At 28.8% G+C, this 13,189-nt stretch overlaps 1 protein-coding gene across 7 annotated transcripts in view; it reads right to left on the bottom strand.

Moving 5' to 3' along the window:
• Positions 1–13,189, bottom strand: part of LOC107440460 (cyclin-dependent kinase 16) — a 96,726-nt gene that overhangs the window by 13,642 nt on the left and 69,895 nt on the right. For all 7 annotated transcript variants that reach the window (XM_016053381.3, XM_016053402.3, XM_016053386.4 and 4 more), the window contains 5 exons: positions 10,268–10,386; positions 7,614–7,739; positions 6,041–6,097; positions 3,061–3,175; positions 1,224–1,318 (listed from right to left, as the gene is read on the bottom strand). In XM_016053381.3, coding sequence (XP_015908867.2) covers positions 1,224–1,318; positions 3,061–3,175; positions 6,041–6,097; positions 7,614–7,739; positions 10,268–10,386 — 512 coding nt within the window. The remainder of the gene's footprint in view (positions 1–1,223; positions 1,319–3,060; positions 3,176–6,040; positions 6,098–7,613; positions 7,740–10,267; positions 10,387–13,189) is intronic.

The following is a 13,189-nucleotide window of genomic DNA, read 5'->3' as shown; positions in this document are numbered from 1 at the left end:
TTTTTTTTTAAGTTTGATAAAATAAAAAAGATAAAATATTTCTGAAACTGTAATCACAAGAAAACCTTTAACATGAAGGAAACAGTAACTTTTTTTTTAATATAAAGAGAGTTTATAGAGACTTATTAAAAGTGTCTTACCTTAGCTTTTGTAAAATATTTCTTGAGTTGGAGAACAATAAAAATGTTTGATATGTTTAATAAAAATTTATATTTAAGGTTATTTTTTTTTTCAATAAGCATTAATTTCCTTCTAAAGATAATAAATTTAAATTTTATTTTCTTTGTAAATTAATTGTTAATTTAATTGTAAATTTGTAATATAGAGGGCCACATTACAAAATTTTATACAATCACAAATAATATATCACAAATTATATTAACAAATAATGTGTGAATAAGACCAATTTTCAACTAAAAAGTTACTGTAAAAGTTGTAGAGGTTTATCAGGGTGCGTCGCAAAATCTCTCAACAAAAAATAAGCACCTTTTAAGTACTTTTTAAGCACTCAAAAAATATTTTTAAGCACTATATACATAAACAAAATGTTACATAATTTTCACAGACTTTACATGATCATGATAAAATAAATGGTTTATGACAAAGAACTCTTTTCTTGATTATATTAGCCATTATAAAATGATCAAGAGCTTTTTGGGTTCAATATCAGAGTGTGGAAAATGAAGCCTGAAATAGAGAATATCTTGCAAAATGCAGCAGAGTAGCACATGAAGAGTGCAATAGTCTTATCAAACCCAGATCATAATATGTGGCGAAAATCGACATGGTAAAGAAAAAAATCTCATTTTCGAAAAGGAAAAATTAAGCACTTTTTAAAAACACCCAATGGAAAAAAAACCTTTAACCCACTGGCGGTTAAGCAAATGGGCAAATTTGGGAGAATGTTTCTTCCCAATACACTATTCAACTATCTATTAACATGGAAAAACCGGTTTTGCTATGCAGAGAAGACTGCAGGTTAAAATGCAACTTTTTACGTGCAGAACCGTCAGTGGGTTAAGGGCGAAAAACAAAAATCGAAAATAAGCACCTTTAAGCACTTTTTAAAAACGCTACACACCATGTCTTTGTTGTGTTAATAGTGAAAAATAATTTGGGTCGAATTCTCTGTAAAATGAAAATATTTCCTCATTGGTATGTTAACGTTGTAGAGAAACGAAGCCTTTCACTGAATAATTTAACAAGTAAAGTGATAAACTTACCAAATATTCAAAAACTAAGGTAAGGGACTTTTCAGTATGAATGATATCATGGAGTGTAACTACATTATTGTGCTTTAAATTTTTCAGCAATGAAACTGGAAGAAAAAAAACAATCATATTATTAGGAAGCTTAATGGTTGTTAAGAAAGAACTCATTATAACAACAAAAAAATAAATATAAGCAATGAGATTTCAAGTTCATAACCAAAATTAAAATACACCATTTAAAAATTATTAATTTTACAATGATAACTCATTTGAACCACTTAAAAGTTTTAATGGCAGACCAATCAATGTGTCACTGAAAATAATTTACCGTTCTTTCAAATAAACAAATATTTTTGAAAAAATTTACTTAATTTTTATGAATTGAAATAATATGTTGGCCAGAGATAAAAAAAATTGACCAAGCAGTAACGAATAACTATTATGAACTCACTACAGATACATAGCAAAAAAACTCTTCGACAAAAAAAACAGATACTTAAAAAACTTTTTTGATTTTCATTAACTTATCTAGCTTATCTAGCTAACTATTTAACTATCGGTTCCCAATATTTTCAGCTACAGAACCCCAAATAATTTAACCTTTTCTTTCTAAATACTAACTCTTAAAAAAAGTTATTTGGCATGTGTGAATATTCTAATCAAAAAAATAAAAAAACTTCAAATTAATTTAGAACCTTTTAATGTTAAAAATGAAATTCCATCGTTTTATCAGCAATAGACTCGAAATTAAATTTTTTGTGAGGCAGTTGAGCTGGCAAGTCTAAAGTGGTTATTAGTCTAAAAGTTTTTCACGTATGCATAAATCAAATTATGATTTTTGAAAAAGAACTGTTATAAAATTTGATGGTTATCGGGGAAATATAATTTGCAATTCTTAAACTTGGTTATTACATTTTAAATTTTAAAGTTCTAAAAGAGATAGTCATGTACTCATTTGTATTTAGTATATTCTTTTAGTAATTTGTTTAATATATTGTAATTGGAAAAAAACACAAATGTGCATTTCAAAATTTGCTATTTATTTTTATTGGCCTTTTACTTAAATAATTTATTACTGATTGAATGCAAAGCTAGTAAAGGTTTAAAAAAAGGTTCTAATTCACAGAACCCCAGCAACCTTTCTACAGAATTGCTGGATTAGAGCATCAGACATCAATCCAGAGGAGCTGTTTTTCAGTTCTAAAAACTGCTGAGTGCATGTGATATACATACTCGTAAAATCCGGAATCGAAAGTCCTGCAAACAGTTTCTGAGCAGTACCATGGGTACAGGGATCAAGAGAAAAAAGTTTGAATGAGTAATGCTAGCATCCATTAGGCCATTCTGGATTAAGCCACACTTTTACCCTTTTACTAGTTGCACTTTTACAAATGAAAAAAGACCCTTCTTCCTGGCTTAATTCACAAAGCTTTGAAACTTGGCTTTTTCAAGTGTCATTCGAAACAAAAACAACAAAAGTTAAGATTCTAAATTTTTTTAATAGAATTAAATTAGCACAGACATTATTTAAATGCAAAAACTTTTTTTTTTTAAAAAAAAAGCAAAAACTTTTTTTTTGGAAAAATGCAAAGAACTATTATAATTTAATTTTCTTTACAGCTATAAAAAGATAATATGATGTCTTTCACACACAATAAAAGTCATAAAAATCATATCACTGACTGGAAAAAACTTTTAAGTAAAATCAAAAAAAAATATCAAAGAAATATTTCTACACATTTAAACATTTAAAAGTGAGCATGATTTGCACAGATCAATTGCAAGCAAAAAATTAATTTCAAATTTTGGGGTAGTTAAAAAAGCATAAATTAGAATTAAGAAAGCTAACCTTCCCTAATGGCAGTGCAGGGTGCTCCTTCTTCATGCTCTAGTCTGATTTCTTTCAGCGCAACTAATTTATCAGTCAGTCTGCTTTTACCTTTATAAACAGTTGCATAAGTACCCTGCAATCAAATATGAATCATGAGTAATTTCAAAAATAAGATATTACAGAATAATTTAGCATACTACTATCATACAATGGTTGAATGAGTTGTGAAAACATTGAACAGAACAATGTGAAAAGCACGCTTTTGCATATTACGAAGTAAAAATCGAAATAGAAAAGAAAAGAAAAAATCATTTTCGAAAAGGGAAAATTAAGCACTTGCATAATGCAATAATAGAGTTGTTAGAAACAATAATTGCAATAGTACATAATTATATCTATAAAACTTAAAAAATATAAGAGTGTATGTAGCATAATTCTATAAGTAATAATAGTCTCTGTACAAAGAAATTTCCTCTCTGCAAATTTCTTCCGATAATAAAATTTTTAATCTGCATCGACTAAGGGGTTGTCTCCCTATTATAATTTTTTGAGCATTTATCTTTTGAATTTTCGTCATTTTTAAAATTTGTCAGCTGCTTAGTTTTTTTTAATTTTTTTTAATCATTTTTTTAGCCAGCTTAGCTAAAAACAAGGAATTTCTATTTAACCAATTTGCTCTCCCATGTGCCTGCTTCTGAAATCACTAGTACTATTCATTCTAGAAAAATGAATCACTCTAAACAAGTCTCTCAAAATGTCTATTACTTCATTTTTAAATTAAAGTCATAATTATATACTTTTGAACTTATCACGTTAACCAAAAATGTTCTTACATTCATTTTTTTTAAAATTATAGAGCTCACAAAAAACTAATTGTTCACAACATCTATTCAGTATTAATAAGCGTATTAAACAACATTAGTTAAATAACTGTCTGGATGGGCCACTAAAAGCATTTACTACAGCTGAGTGTTCCCTGTATTCTGGGTTCACTATAGCAGGGTTAAGCTGTAATATAACAATAACCATTATAAATTAGGATATTATGAATAACAACCATCATGTACAGTATACTATAAATGACAAAAACAACACATCATATTATTAAAAAAACAATCATGTCATGACAGTATAAATAACAAATCATTTAACATAATGAATTCAATTAAATATGCATATTAACCTTGAAATTCAATTAGATTAAAATACAGGGTGTGTAGTCAAATTACGCAACAAAAAATAAGCACCTTTTAAGCACTTTTCANTTATGTTAATAAAATATTGTTAATTACGATCTGCCTAATTAATTAAGAACCTCGATGGGCATCCTTTAGACAACAATAAGTAAGTTAAGCGATATAGTGGCATCCCTGTCTGGACGTGCATCGAATTGATGCAAAGCGGATCGTAAAAAGAAAACATCAACTACGCAGTAAAGAAACTATAATTACGTAAGCATGGATGCTTCAAAACAATTACGAGCGGCTTCACGGACAAGTTTTACGAAAGCCTTAAATAAGTTAGAAGGATTAATACGAACTGAGACACCGGATATCATCGAAATAGAAATAAGTTTGGATACTTTAATGGAAAAATGTAAGCAGCTACGAGATACTCAAAACTTACACCTACGAAATATGCAAGCCGCAANCATATGCTACAGACTGACAATACGCCGAAACAGATTAAATTAATTGTGAAAACGTTGAATTGAACAATGTGAAGTGTGTGTTTTTGCATAAGTCGCAGCGAAAATCGACATAGTAAAGGAAAAATCTCATTTTGAAAAAGGGAAAATTAATCACTTTTTAAAAGCACCCAATAAAAGAAGTACCTATAAGAAATCTAATAATTTTTTAAATTATTAAAAAATTTAAAACAACTGATCTGATTTTGATTGAACAAATTAAAAACAGATTTAGATCTTTAAAAAATTGAAAGAGTTCCAAGTGTTTATTTAACATAAATGAGACAAAATTAGCCTCATTAAGGGTCTGAAATTAGACCGATTACTTAAAGTAATTGTCAGGCGCAATCTTATTATGAAGGTATGAAATCTATCATTCCCATATTTTAAAAATATGCTTTCGAAAAATATCTGTTTAGTTCATTTCCTAACCTTTATATACATTTTCTTCTAACTGCCCAAAATTAGATTTCTTCAAATGGCACAAAGTTATACATTAAAAGATTCTAACTACAAGTTTATACTTTTTCATTAAGACTGAAGAAAGTATTCAATATTTTCAACAAATAACTTTAAAATCTGTATATTTAGCAAAATATTTCGAAAACTACACTTTTAATGAAAGCATTCATGGCTATAAACTTTTATTGATTTTTTAAATGTCCTCCTTAAAAATAATAATAAATAAATAAATAAAAGGACAGAGAAAGAAACCAAGAATAATTTTACTCTTCAATTAATAGAATTTTTAAAATATCAACTTATCTTTAAGCTTCATCTTATCATTTATCTACAACTATTAATTGGAAGCTAATATTTCTTATCATGGTAATATTTCTTCCAAGACTTTACATGATCATGATAAAATAACTAATTTCTGACAAAGAACTCTTTTTCTTGATTATATTAGCCATTATAAAATAATCAAAAGACTAATAGAAAAATATGAAAAGCACCCTTTTACATAATACATGCCTAAAATCGACATGGTAAAGAAAAGAAAATCTCATTTTTGAAAAGGGAAAATTAAGCACTTTTCCAAAACACCTTATGAAAAAAGCACCTTTAAGGGCATTTAAAAAACGAAAATAAACACCTTTAAGCACTTTTTAAAAACACTACGCACTTTGCTTTTACGAGTGCTTCTACGCACTTTGCTTTTACGAAAACGATTGCTTTTATACGCAATATGTATAAAAGCAATCTTAAGAATTCAATATCTAATATCTTTTTTTAAACAGAAATGCATAACATGGCCAATTTTAAAAATTATATTCTTAAAGAGAATTTCAAATAAAAGGTTATACTAACCTCACCAAGCTTATGAAGTTTCACATAAGATTCTATTCTACCAAAACCTATTTCTGACTGGAAAAAAAAATTGCAAATTTACACTCTAGGTATTTAAGTATATAAGATCATATAATTTATTATGACCATTTCATTGATATAGAAAAGGAAAAAATATTTACATTTAATAGAATACTGTATAATTTCAAAATGTAAGAGAAAAAAATCTTTTTCTAATTTGCCTTGATACACCAAAAATCCAGAGATATTAAAAGCTTAGAATATTATGGTGTGTTTGTGTGTGATTACTTCCTACAAACACACCCTACATAAAACAATTTGTACTTTTAATTTTAAAAATATATACAATCATACATATTACTCATTTACACTTATTCTTTAAAAGCTAATTACTGATACTGATGTAGAGCCATTGAACGTAGATCATCATTATAAAACATAAGTTTTAAGTTAGAAAGAAACTGAAAAGAGCTAATGATACAAAGGAGTGCAATGCTATCATATTAAAATAAACTTTTAACAGGAAAATATTTGAAAGATCATTTATACTAAAAATGTGAAGATTTCTATTTTTAAAAAAAAATTATTCCCTTTTTGGATACACGTTTATTTAATCACAGAAAGTGGCAATAAAGTTTCAAAAAGCCAACATATTCAGTACTAAAAGCTTTCATTCGAATCTTTAGAAACTGAGTTTTCAAGTTGCAAAAAAAAACATTGTTTTGATTAAATAAATGTTCACATTTTCAAAATCAGAGGAATTACAAAAGACAAAATAATAATAATACATAGATACGGAGAAAAGTGAAAAAGTCTTAATTAAAAAAAGATTTAATATAGTAAAAAAAATATTTAATGTTGCAGATGTTTGCATATCATGATTGCAAATGCCATTCGGAGAGACTTGTTTTCAATTTTTATCCTAATTTTATTAGCACTTACTATTATCATCAATCTGGTAATGATGGGAAATCAGATGATAGGGTAATTAAATTTCATCTTTTTGAAGAAGAAAAAAATAATTCGTTTTCAAAAGGAAATAAACACTATAAACTAATAATTACTACTCATAAACACTACTCATGAAAAGAAAAAAAATTCTAATGACCTGAAGAAATAACAGATTCTAAAGAAAGCACTAAGAATAACAATAGAAAACTGTTGACATCGTTTTTTTCTTCTTTTTTTTTTTTTAAATATAATAAAGCAGTACAAATAGTAAGACTAACTATAAGATCTTTAAAAAAAAGTTAAAGAAGCAATTACTTTAATTAGAAATATTAGTAAAAAATTTATGAGATCTAAAATAAACACTTGATATTACTTATTTTCTTTAAATAGTAATGACAGACAAATAATAAATTCGATACAATGAAACAATAACAACATCTGCAAAATACAACTTTTCTTTGAATTAATACGCATCACAGAATAATTATTTTCAAATAAATAAAAGTAAATATTTACGCTTACATTTTTGCAGAAAGAAAATAAAGAAAAAAATATTTCAGCATTCAAAAGTATCTAGTAAAAGTACCTAAAAGATAATACAAATTAAAAATTCATGTCATACCAGAGATTGCCTTCTGAGCGTCCTACTAATAGGACCCTCCAACGTCGGACTGACTGTCTGTTTGGCAAGAAAACTTTCTGGAAGGTGTACATCGGCAGGGAGGGAGAGCCGTTTACTAATATCATGCTGGAAAAAAAAAAGAATAAACAGTTCAGAAACATGTAAATCGTTTTCAAAATAATATTTTACAAATCTTATTTTCAGAATGCAAACAAAGAACAATCTGAAAATTTAATGCATTATTGAATATGAATGCTTTTCCCTAACCAAAAATTTGATTTAAATAATTATTTTGTGATTAGTTTATTTTTAACCTATTTTTCAAACAATAATGATATATTTCTGTACAGTTTTTTATAAATTTGAATAATACATTTGCATGCATTGAACAATTTTAATGCAGAAATAAAAGTGTGAAATTTATTGTTATGATTTATTTTTAATATTGATGTATAGGCTGGTCCCCTATTTTTGATTACAATATAGCAAATTTCTGATATGTCAGATGTCTAAGTCAACAGCTGGAAAAAAAACAAATAAAAAAATTTTGAAAATTTAAAAAATCATAAAGCGTACAAATTTTTAAGAGTAAAAAGTATTTAAATTTGTTCTCTCATGGTATGACACATTTGCCCTCAAATAAAGATGCATTAACAAATGCTGTGAGGCGACCAGTCAGTCAGTCAATGTTTTGAAAGAAAACATTTATCTACATGTAATGAAAATATAATGAAAGAAAATTCAACATTAAGTGTATTTATAACATACTAAAAAGAATTTTCGTTAAGTAATGTTATTCCTAGCTATCTCATTGTTTGTAAATGCGTTGATATTTCACAATCAATGAATGTCAGACTTTTATTACCATTGTATGATGAATCTCCTTTGCTTTTGACAAATTTTGGCGCTTTTAAAAGTTAAATATTTGGAGAAAAAAATCAGGGATGCTGCTTTGTTTTATATTATGTTCATACTTTGTTTAATTCAGAGTCAACCAAAAAGTGTTCCTTGGAAGAGTCACAAAGGGTTCGGCCGGGATAACCTGGTCGGTAGGGCGCTGGGCCCATATCCGAGAGTTTGAACCGGCCAGCTGAAGACTCCCCATGTAGTAAAGTGACTGATGCACATTAAATCTGTCGAGAGGCAAAAGTCCTCCATGTTTCCATAACAAATCAATGCCTCTGGGAGCATTGGACTGGAGATCGATCATTCTCTGATTCAGGTCAAAATTACGATCTGTGGATAGATGGATGAATGAATGGATGTATGAATGGGTCCGCCCTATAAACAGATGCAACGTATGGTGTGGCAGAAGTCAAATTCTTGGCCATAGATGGCGCCACTGAAAAACAACAATCGCACACTCTGCCTTAAATTTGCTCGATTTCACCAAGCAGGGTTGCCCCTGTGGCAAGTGGCATTAGAAACAACAACAAAGGATTCAGTGACAGAACTTTTTTTTAAACTAAAAAATTTTTTTGGAAACTGTAATTGGGTACTCGCACTTCAAGAAGAAGACTTCCTATACCCTCACATCTAAAACATCAGCCAGCTGATCTTTATCAGCAAAATGGCATACTTAAGTTGAGCTAAGTTTCTCTACATAAGTTAGAATATTAATTAACGATTAATAAATTAAATACAGAGCGGTATTGCACATCAAATAAGTTGAAATATAATTCTTTCTGGTCTACTTCTTTTACTTAACTTAATATTTATTATTTGCTTATGTATTTTATTGTAATCGTGATATATTTTTATTTTACGTAACTGACAACTTTGATGCCCAGTTAGTTTGTTTATGTCCCACTTGGCTTAGTGCCTGCCTTTGTGTTAAGTCTCTGTGTAAATATATACAGTGAGAGAATTGAAATCTCTGAGAAAGAATCTTTGTGAAAGAATCTAGAATGTGTCACTTAAGAGAATTGATACTTGACGAGCTTGGCTTACTCGAAATAGAATGGAAAGAACAGTTGCTAACCTTAACAAATGCCACGTTTCAACAACCAATCAGGATCGAGATACCCACACTACGTCACATGCAGGTATCCCATTGTACTTATATCCAATCAACAGCCTATTAATTATTTAATACTTTGTTGCTTCGATATAATTAAGTAATATGCCAAAAAAAAGGAATGTAAAAGAAAGTCTAATAACAAAATATAGAATATATACTAAAATATTTATTAATAAAAATTTGGATTATTTCCCATTAAATTTTTAATTCAAAATAAAATAACAAAATTCAAAAATCAAAGAGTATCTCTGTGATAAACATTCTTAACAATTCCATTTAATTGAAAACGCCAGCTTATTTTCTTCATTTTCAGATCAAGCGAATACCAAAAACACAGTCAGAACTTAGCTAGATATTAGTTCCTTAGCTCCCAACAAGTTAATTCAACGGTCAGTCATAAAACCTAATTTTTAGTAAATTATTAACAAAGTGATGTAAAAATTTCGTTTCTCACGTTAAATAATTATCAAAATAATTTGTAGTTCTTTCTTCGGTTTTTGTGTTCCTAATTCCTAAGGAGCTCCTTGGAAGAAAAATAAAATCGGAGTTCTGGCAAAAGAAGGATCATTTAGGGTTTCATAACAATAATAGGAAACCACTGTTATAATTAAATGCGAAATGTGTGATGACTTACTTGACTGACATGCCGGGACCTAGACCGACGCTTGACCGGGGAAACTACTTCGTCAGAGGCACCAGATGCTTCCTCACTCTCTCCATCTGAACCGATTCTGGGATGTTCATGAACTACACCTGAAAAGAAAACAATAAAATTGATATAGTTTGTCTAAGCTAAGAACTCCTCCCGCCACAAAGTCTGAGGCTGTCTGGTGCTATGGAAACAAGAATAGCGCATTTTAAGGAAGGTAAGTTCACTTTAGAACTAACACAATAGATCGAAGAAAGCGATACCCTTTCTCTCGCCGACGAGAGTCGAAACCATTCCAAAGCAGTGACCCCGCACCCCTACTTGAAATAGTCATACCTCGTTACCATAGTCACCGCCACAGGTTCAGACGAATGTCTGGGGGAGTTCTTATTTTAGATAAACTATACATAATTAAACAAAACAAGGGAAGAGTTTCGTATCGTGATCTGTGGCAGAATAATCGTCAAGTCTTGGCAACTTCCGGGGCAGTGGCCCGCGAAAAACTAAAAAAACATCAGAGAAAGGGACCAATTCGAAAGGTATAACTCGCAGCCACCCCCCAACTAACATCTACATGTTTTGTTTTGTTTTTAAATTGCAAGCTTAAAATCTATTTGAGACCTTGGCAATTGTAGCAACAGATCACGATACGGAAATATCTCCCAAAACAGCTACTCAACTTTCTAAAAAACGAAACCAAAAGGACAATTTTAAAAAAAAATCGAAAAAGACAAATGAACTCAAGCAGAATGTTATAAATAACTGAAATAGAAACACATATTAAAGGGCGTAGCCAAATCATTCAACATCATCTTTTCAAGCACTCAAATATTTTTAAGCACTATATACATTAACAAAATGCAAAATAATTTTCAAAGACTTTACAAGATCCTGATAAAATAACCAATTTCAGACAAAGAACACTTTTCTTGATTATATTAGCCATTATAAAAAGATGAAGAGGTTTTTCGGTTCGATACCAGACAGTGGAAAATGCAGCCTGAAATTGAGAATTGCAAAATGTAGCAGGTTGCACATGAAGAGTTCAAGAATCTCACCGATCTCAGCTCAGTGGACGCACATGTGGACTTCCCAAGTATTTCATAAAACATGTAAAATGATTGAAGGTTTCATAAGCTATTTACCGACGGGACGCGCCGAAGTAGATTGTAGTTGAATAAATTATGAAAACGTGTAATAGAACAATGTGAAAAGCATGCTTTTGCATAGTACATGGCGAAAATCGACATGGTAAAGAAAATCTCATGTTCGAAAAGGGAAAATGAAGCACTTTTTAAAAACATCCCATGAAAAAAAGCACCTTTAAGGTCTTTTAAAAAATCCAAAGTAAACACTTTTTAAAAACGCTAAGCACCATGCATTATTAGTGATCAAAAACTTGTTCTTGATGAATTTATAAATATAAACGCTGCATGAAATGGCTTTAATTGTAAACTAATAAGCTAACTATAGATATGTAACCTTTGGCACATAAAACAAAAATGTGAGTCTTATGAATGTTTATTATCTTAATAATGTAACAAAGTTTATTTAATTTTTTTTAAGTTAAAAAACTTTACATTTAAAAATAACATTTATGATAATATTGTAAAATTATTAAGATAGTAATATCTACTTATTTCTAAAAATTCCCTCAATTTTATTCAAACTGGAAAACCTTTATAATAAACTATTGAATTACTGCAAAACAAAATTGAAATTAGAACAAAATGAGATGCCTTATTCATCGCCAGACTAAAGAAAATATAACTGCAAAATATCTAAAATTTTCTAATTATTTTCGCTGAAATAAATCACGTGGCTCAAAACAAAAATCTTCACATCTGTCCTAAAATCAATCAGAAAATAAAATCGGCAACAATGTTTCTGATATATTCCTATTAAAAAAAAACTAATATTTCACACATTTTCATTCATTAGTTTTTGATTTATAAGAGTGAAAATCGTCTGAAATAGCGGCGACCGTCATCATTTAAAGAATAAAAATTAAGAAAAATAATAAGTTAAAATAAAATAATTGTTTAAGATCCAATAGTTGTTGAGACATAAAATACTAAATATAAAATAATAGTAGTTGAAACATTATTTTTTAAAATAAAGAAATATTTAAAAATTTATTAAATAAAAATATAATCTCGGGAATTTAAGTCGCAAAACTATTCAATTACTGAATATATTAAGAAAAAATTATTGATACTTCGAATCATAAATATTTTTTTATTTTCCTCCAAAATTATGGTCGATGACGATTCTCGAGCTGGGCAATAATTTGATAGATGTCCAAAATTAAAGCGCCGACTTTTTAACCAAAATTTCACCGCCTTATAGAAACTGTAGTAGTGTTTTACATAACAGGAAGACCAACAACCTTTATCAAACCGATTTTAATCAATATTAAAATAAAACTTCTCGCTTTCAAAAAATAAAAAACGACGAATAGTTTCAAGTTCCATTCATAGAACTGAATAAAAGAGAAATATAGTAGAACATAATCTTGCATAAGCCTACTAACAGAGGAATTAGTTAAATTACAGGTGAGGGGAAATTAAAACCCGATTCCAAGTATATATTACAGAAATAGATATCAGTGACGTTGAAACAGGATACAGAAACTTGAAAAATACCGAAGATCTAATTGACGGGAAATTTCCGAAACGGAAGTTAAAAATAGCGGAAACATGCTTTTGCAATTACGCATCAAAAGAAGAAAAAAAATTTAAAAAAGATGATTTGAATCAGATGGAATAATCCTCTGCAATACATTGATTATATCGCATACATAAAACTTCATATATGCTTAAATAAATACATTTTATTCGTATGTAGTATTTTTCAATATAAAATAAATATAAAAAAATACAGCCGTCTCATATAGTAGGAAAACAT

This window comes from Parasteatoda tepidariorum, chromosome 4, assembly GCF_043381705.1.
Source record: "Parasteatoda tepidariorum isolate YZ-2023 chromosome 4, CAS_Ptep_4.0, whole genome shotgun sequence".
NCBI classification, from domain to species: Eukaryota; Metazoa; Arthropoda; class Arachnida; order Araneae; family Theridiidae; genus Parasteatoda; species Parasteatoda tepidariorum.
The sequence above is the reverse complement of the archived record's forward strand: the minus strand, read 5'-3'. Positions and strand labels throughout refer to the sequence as shown.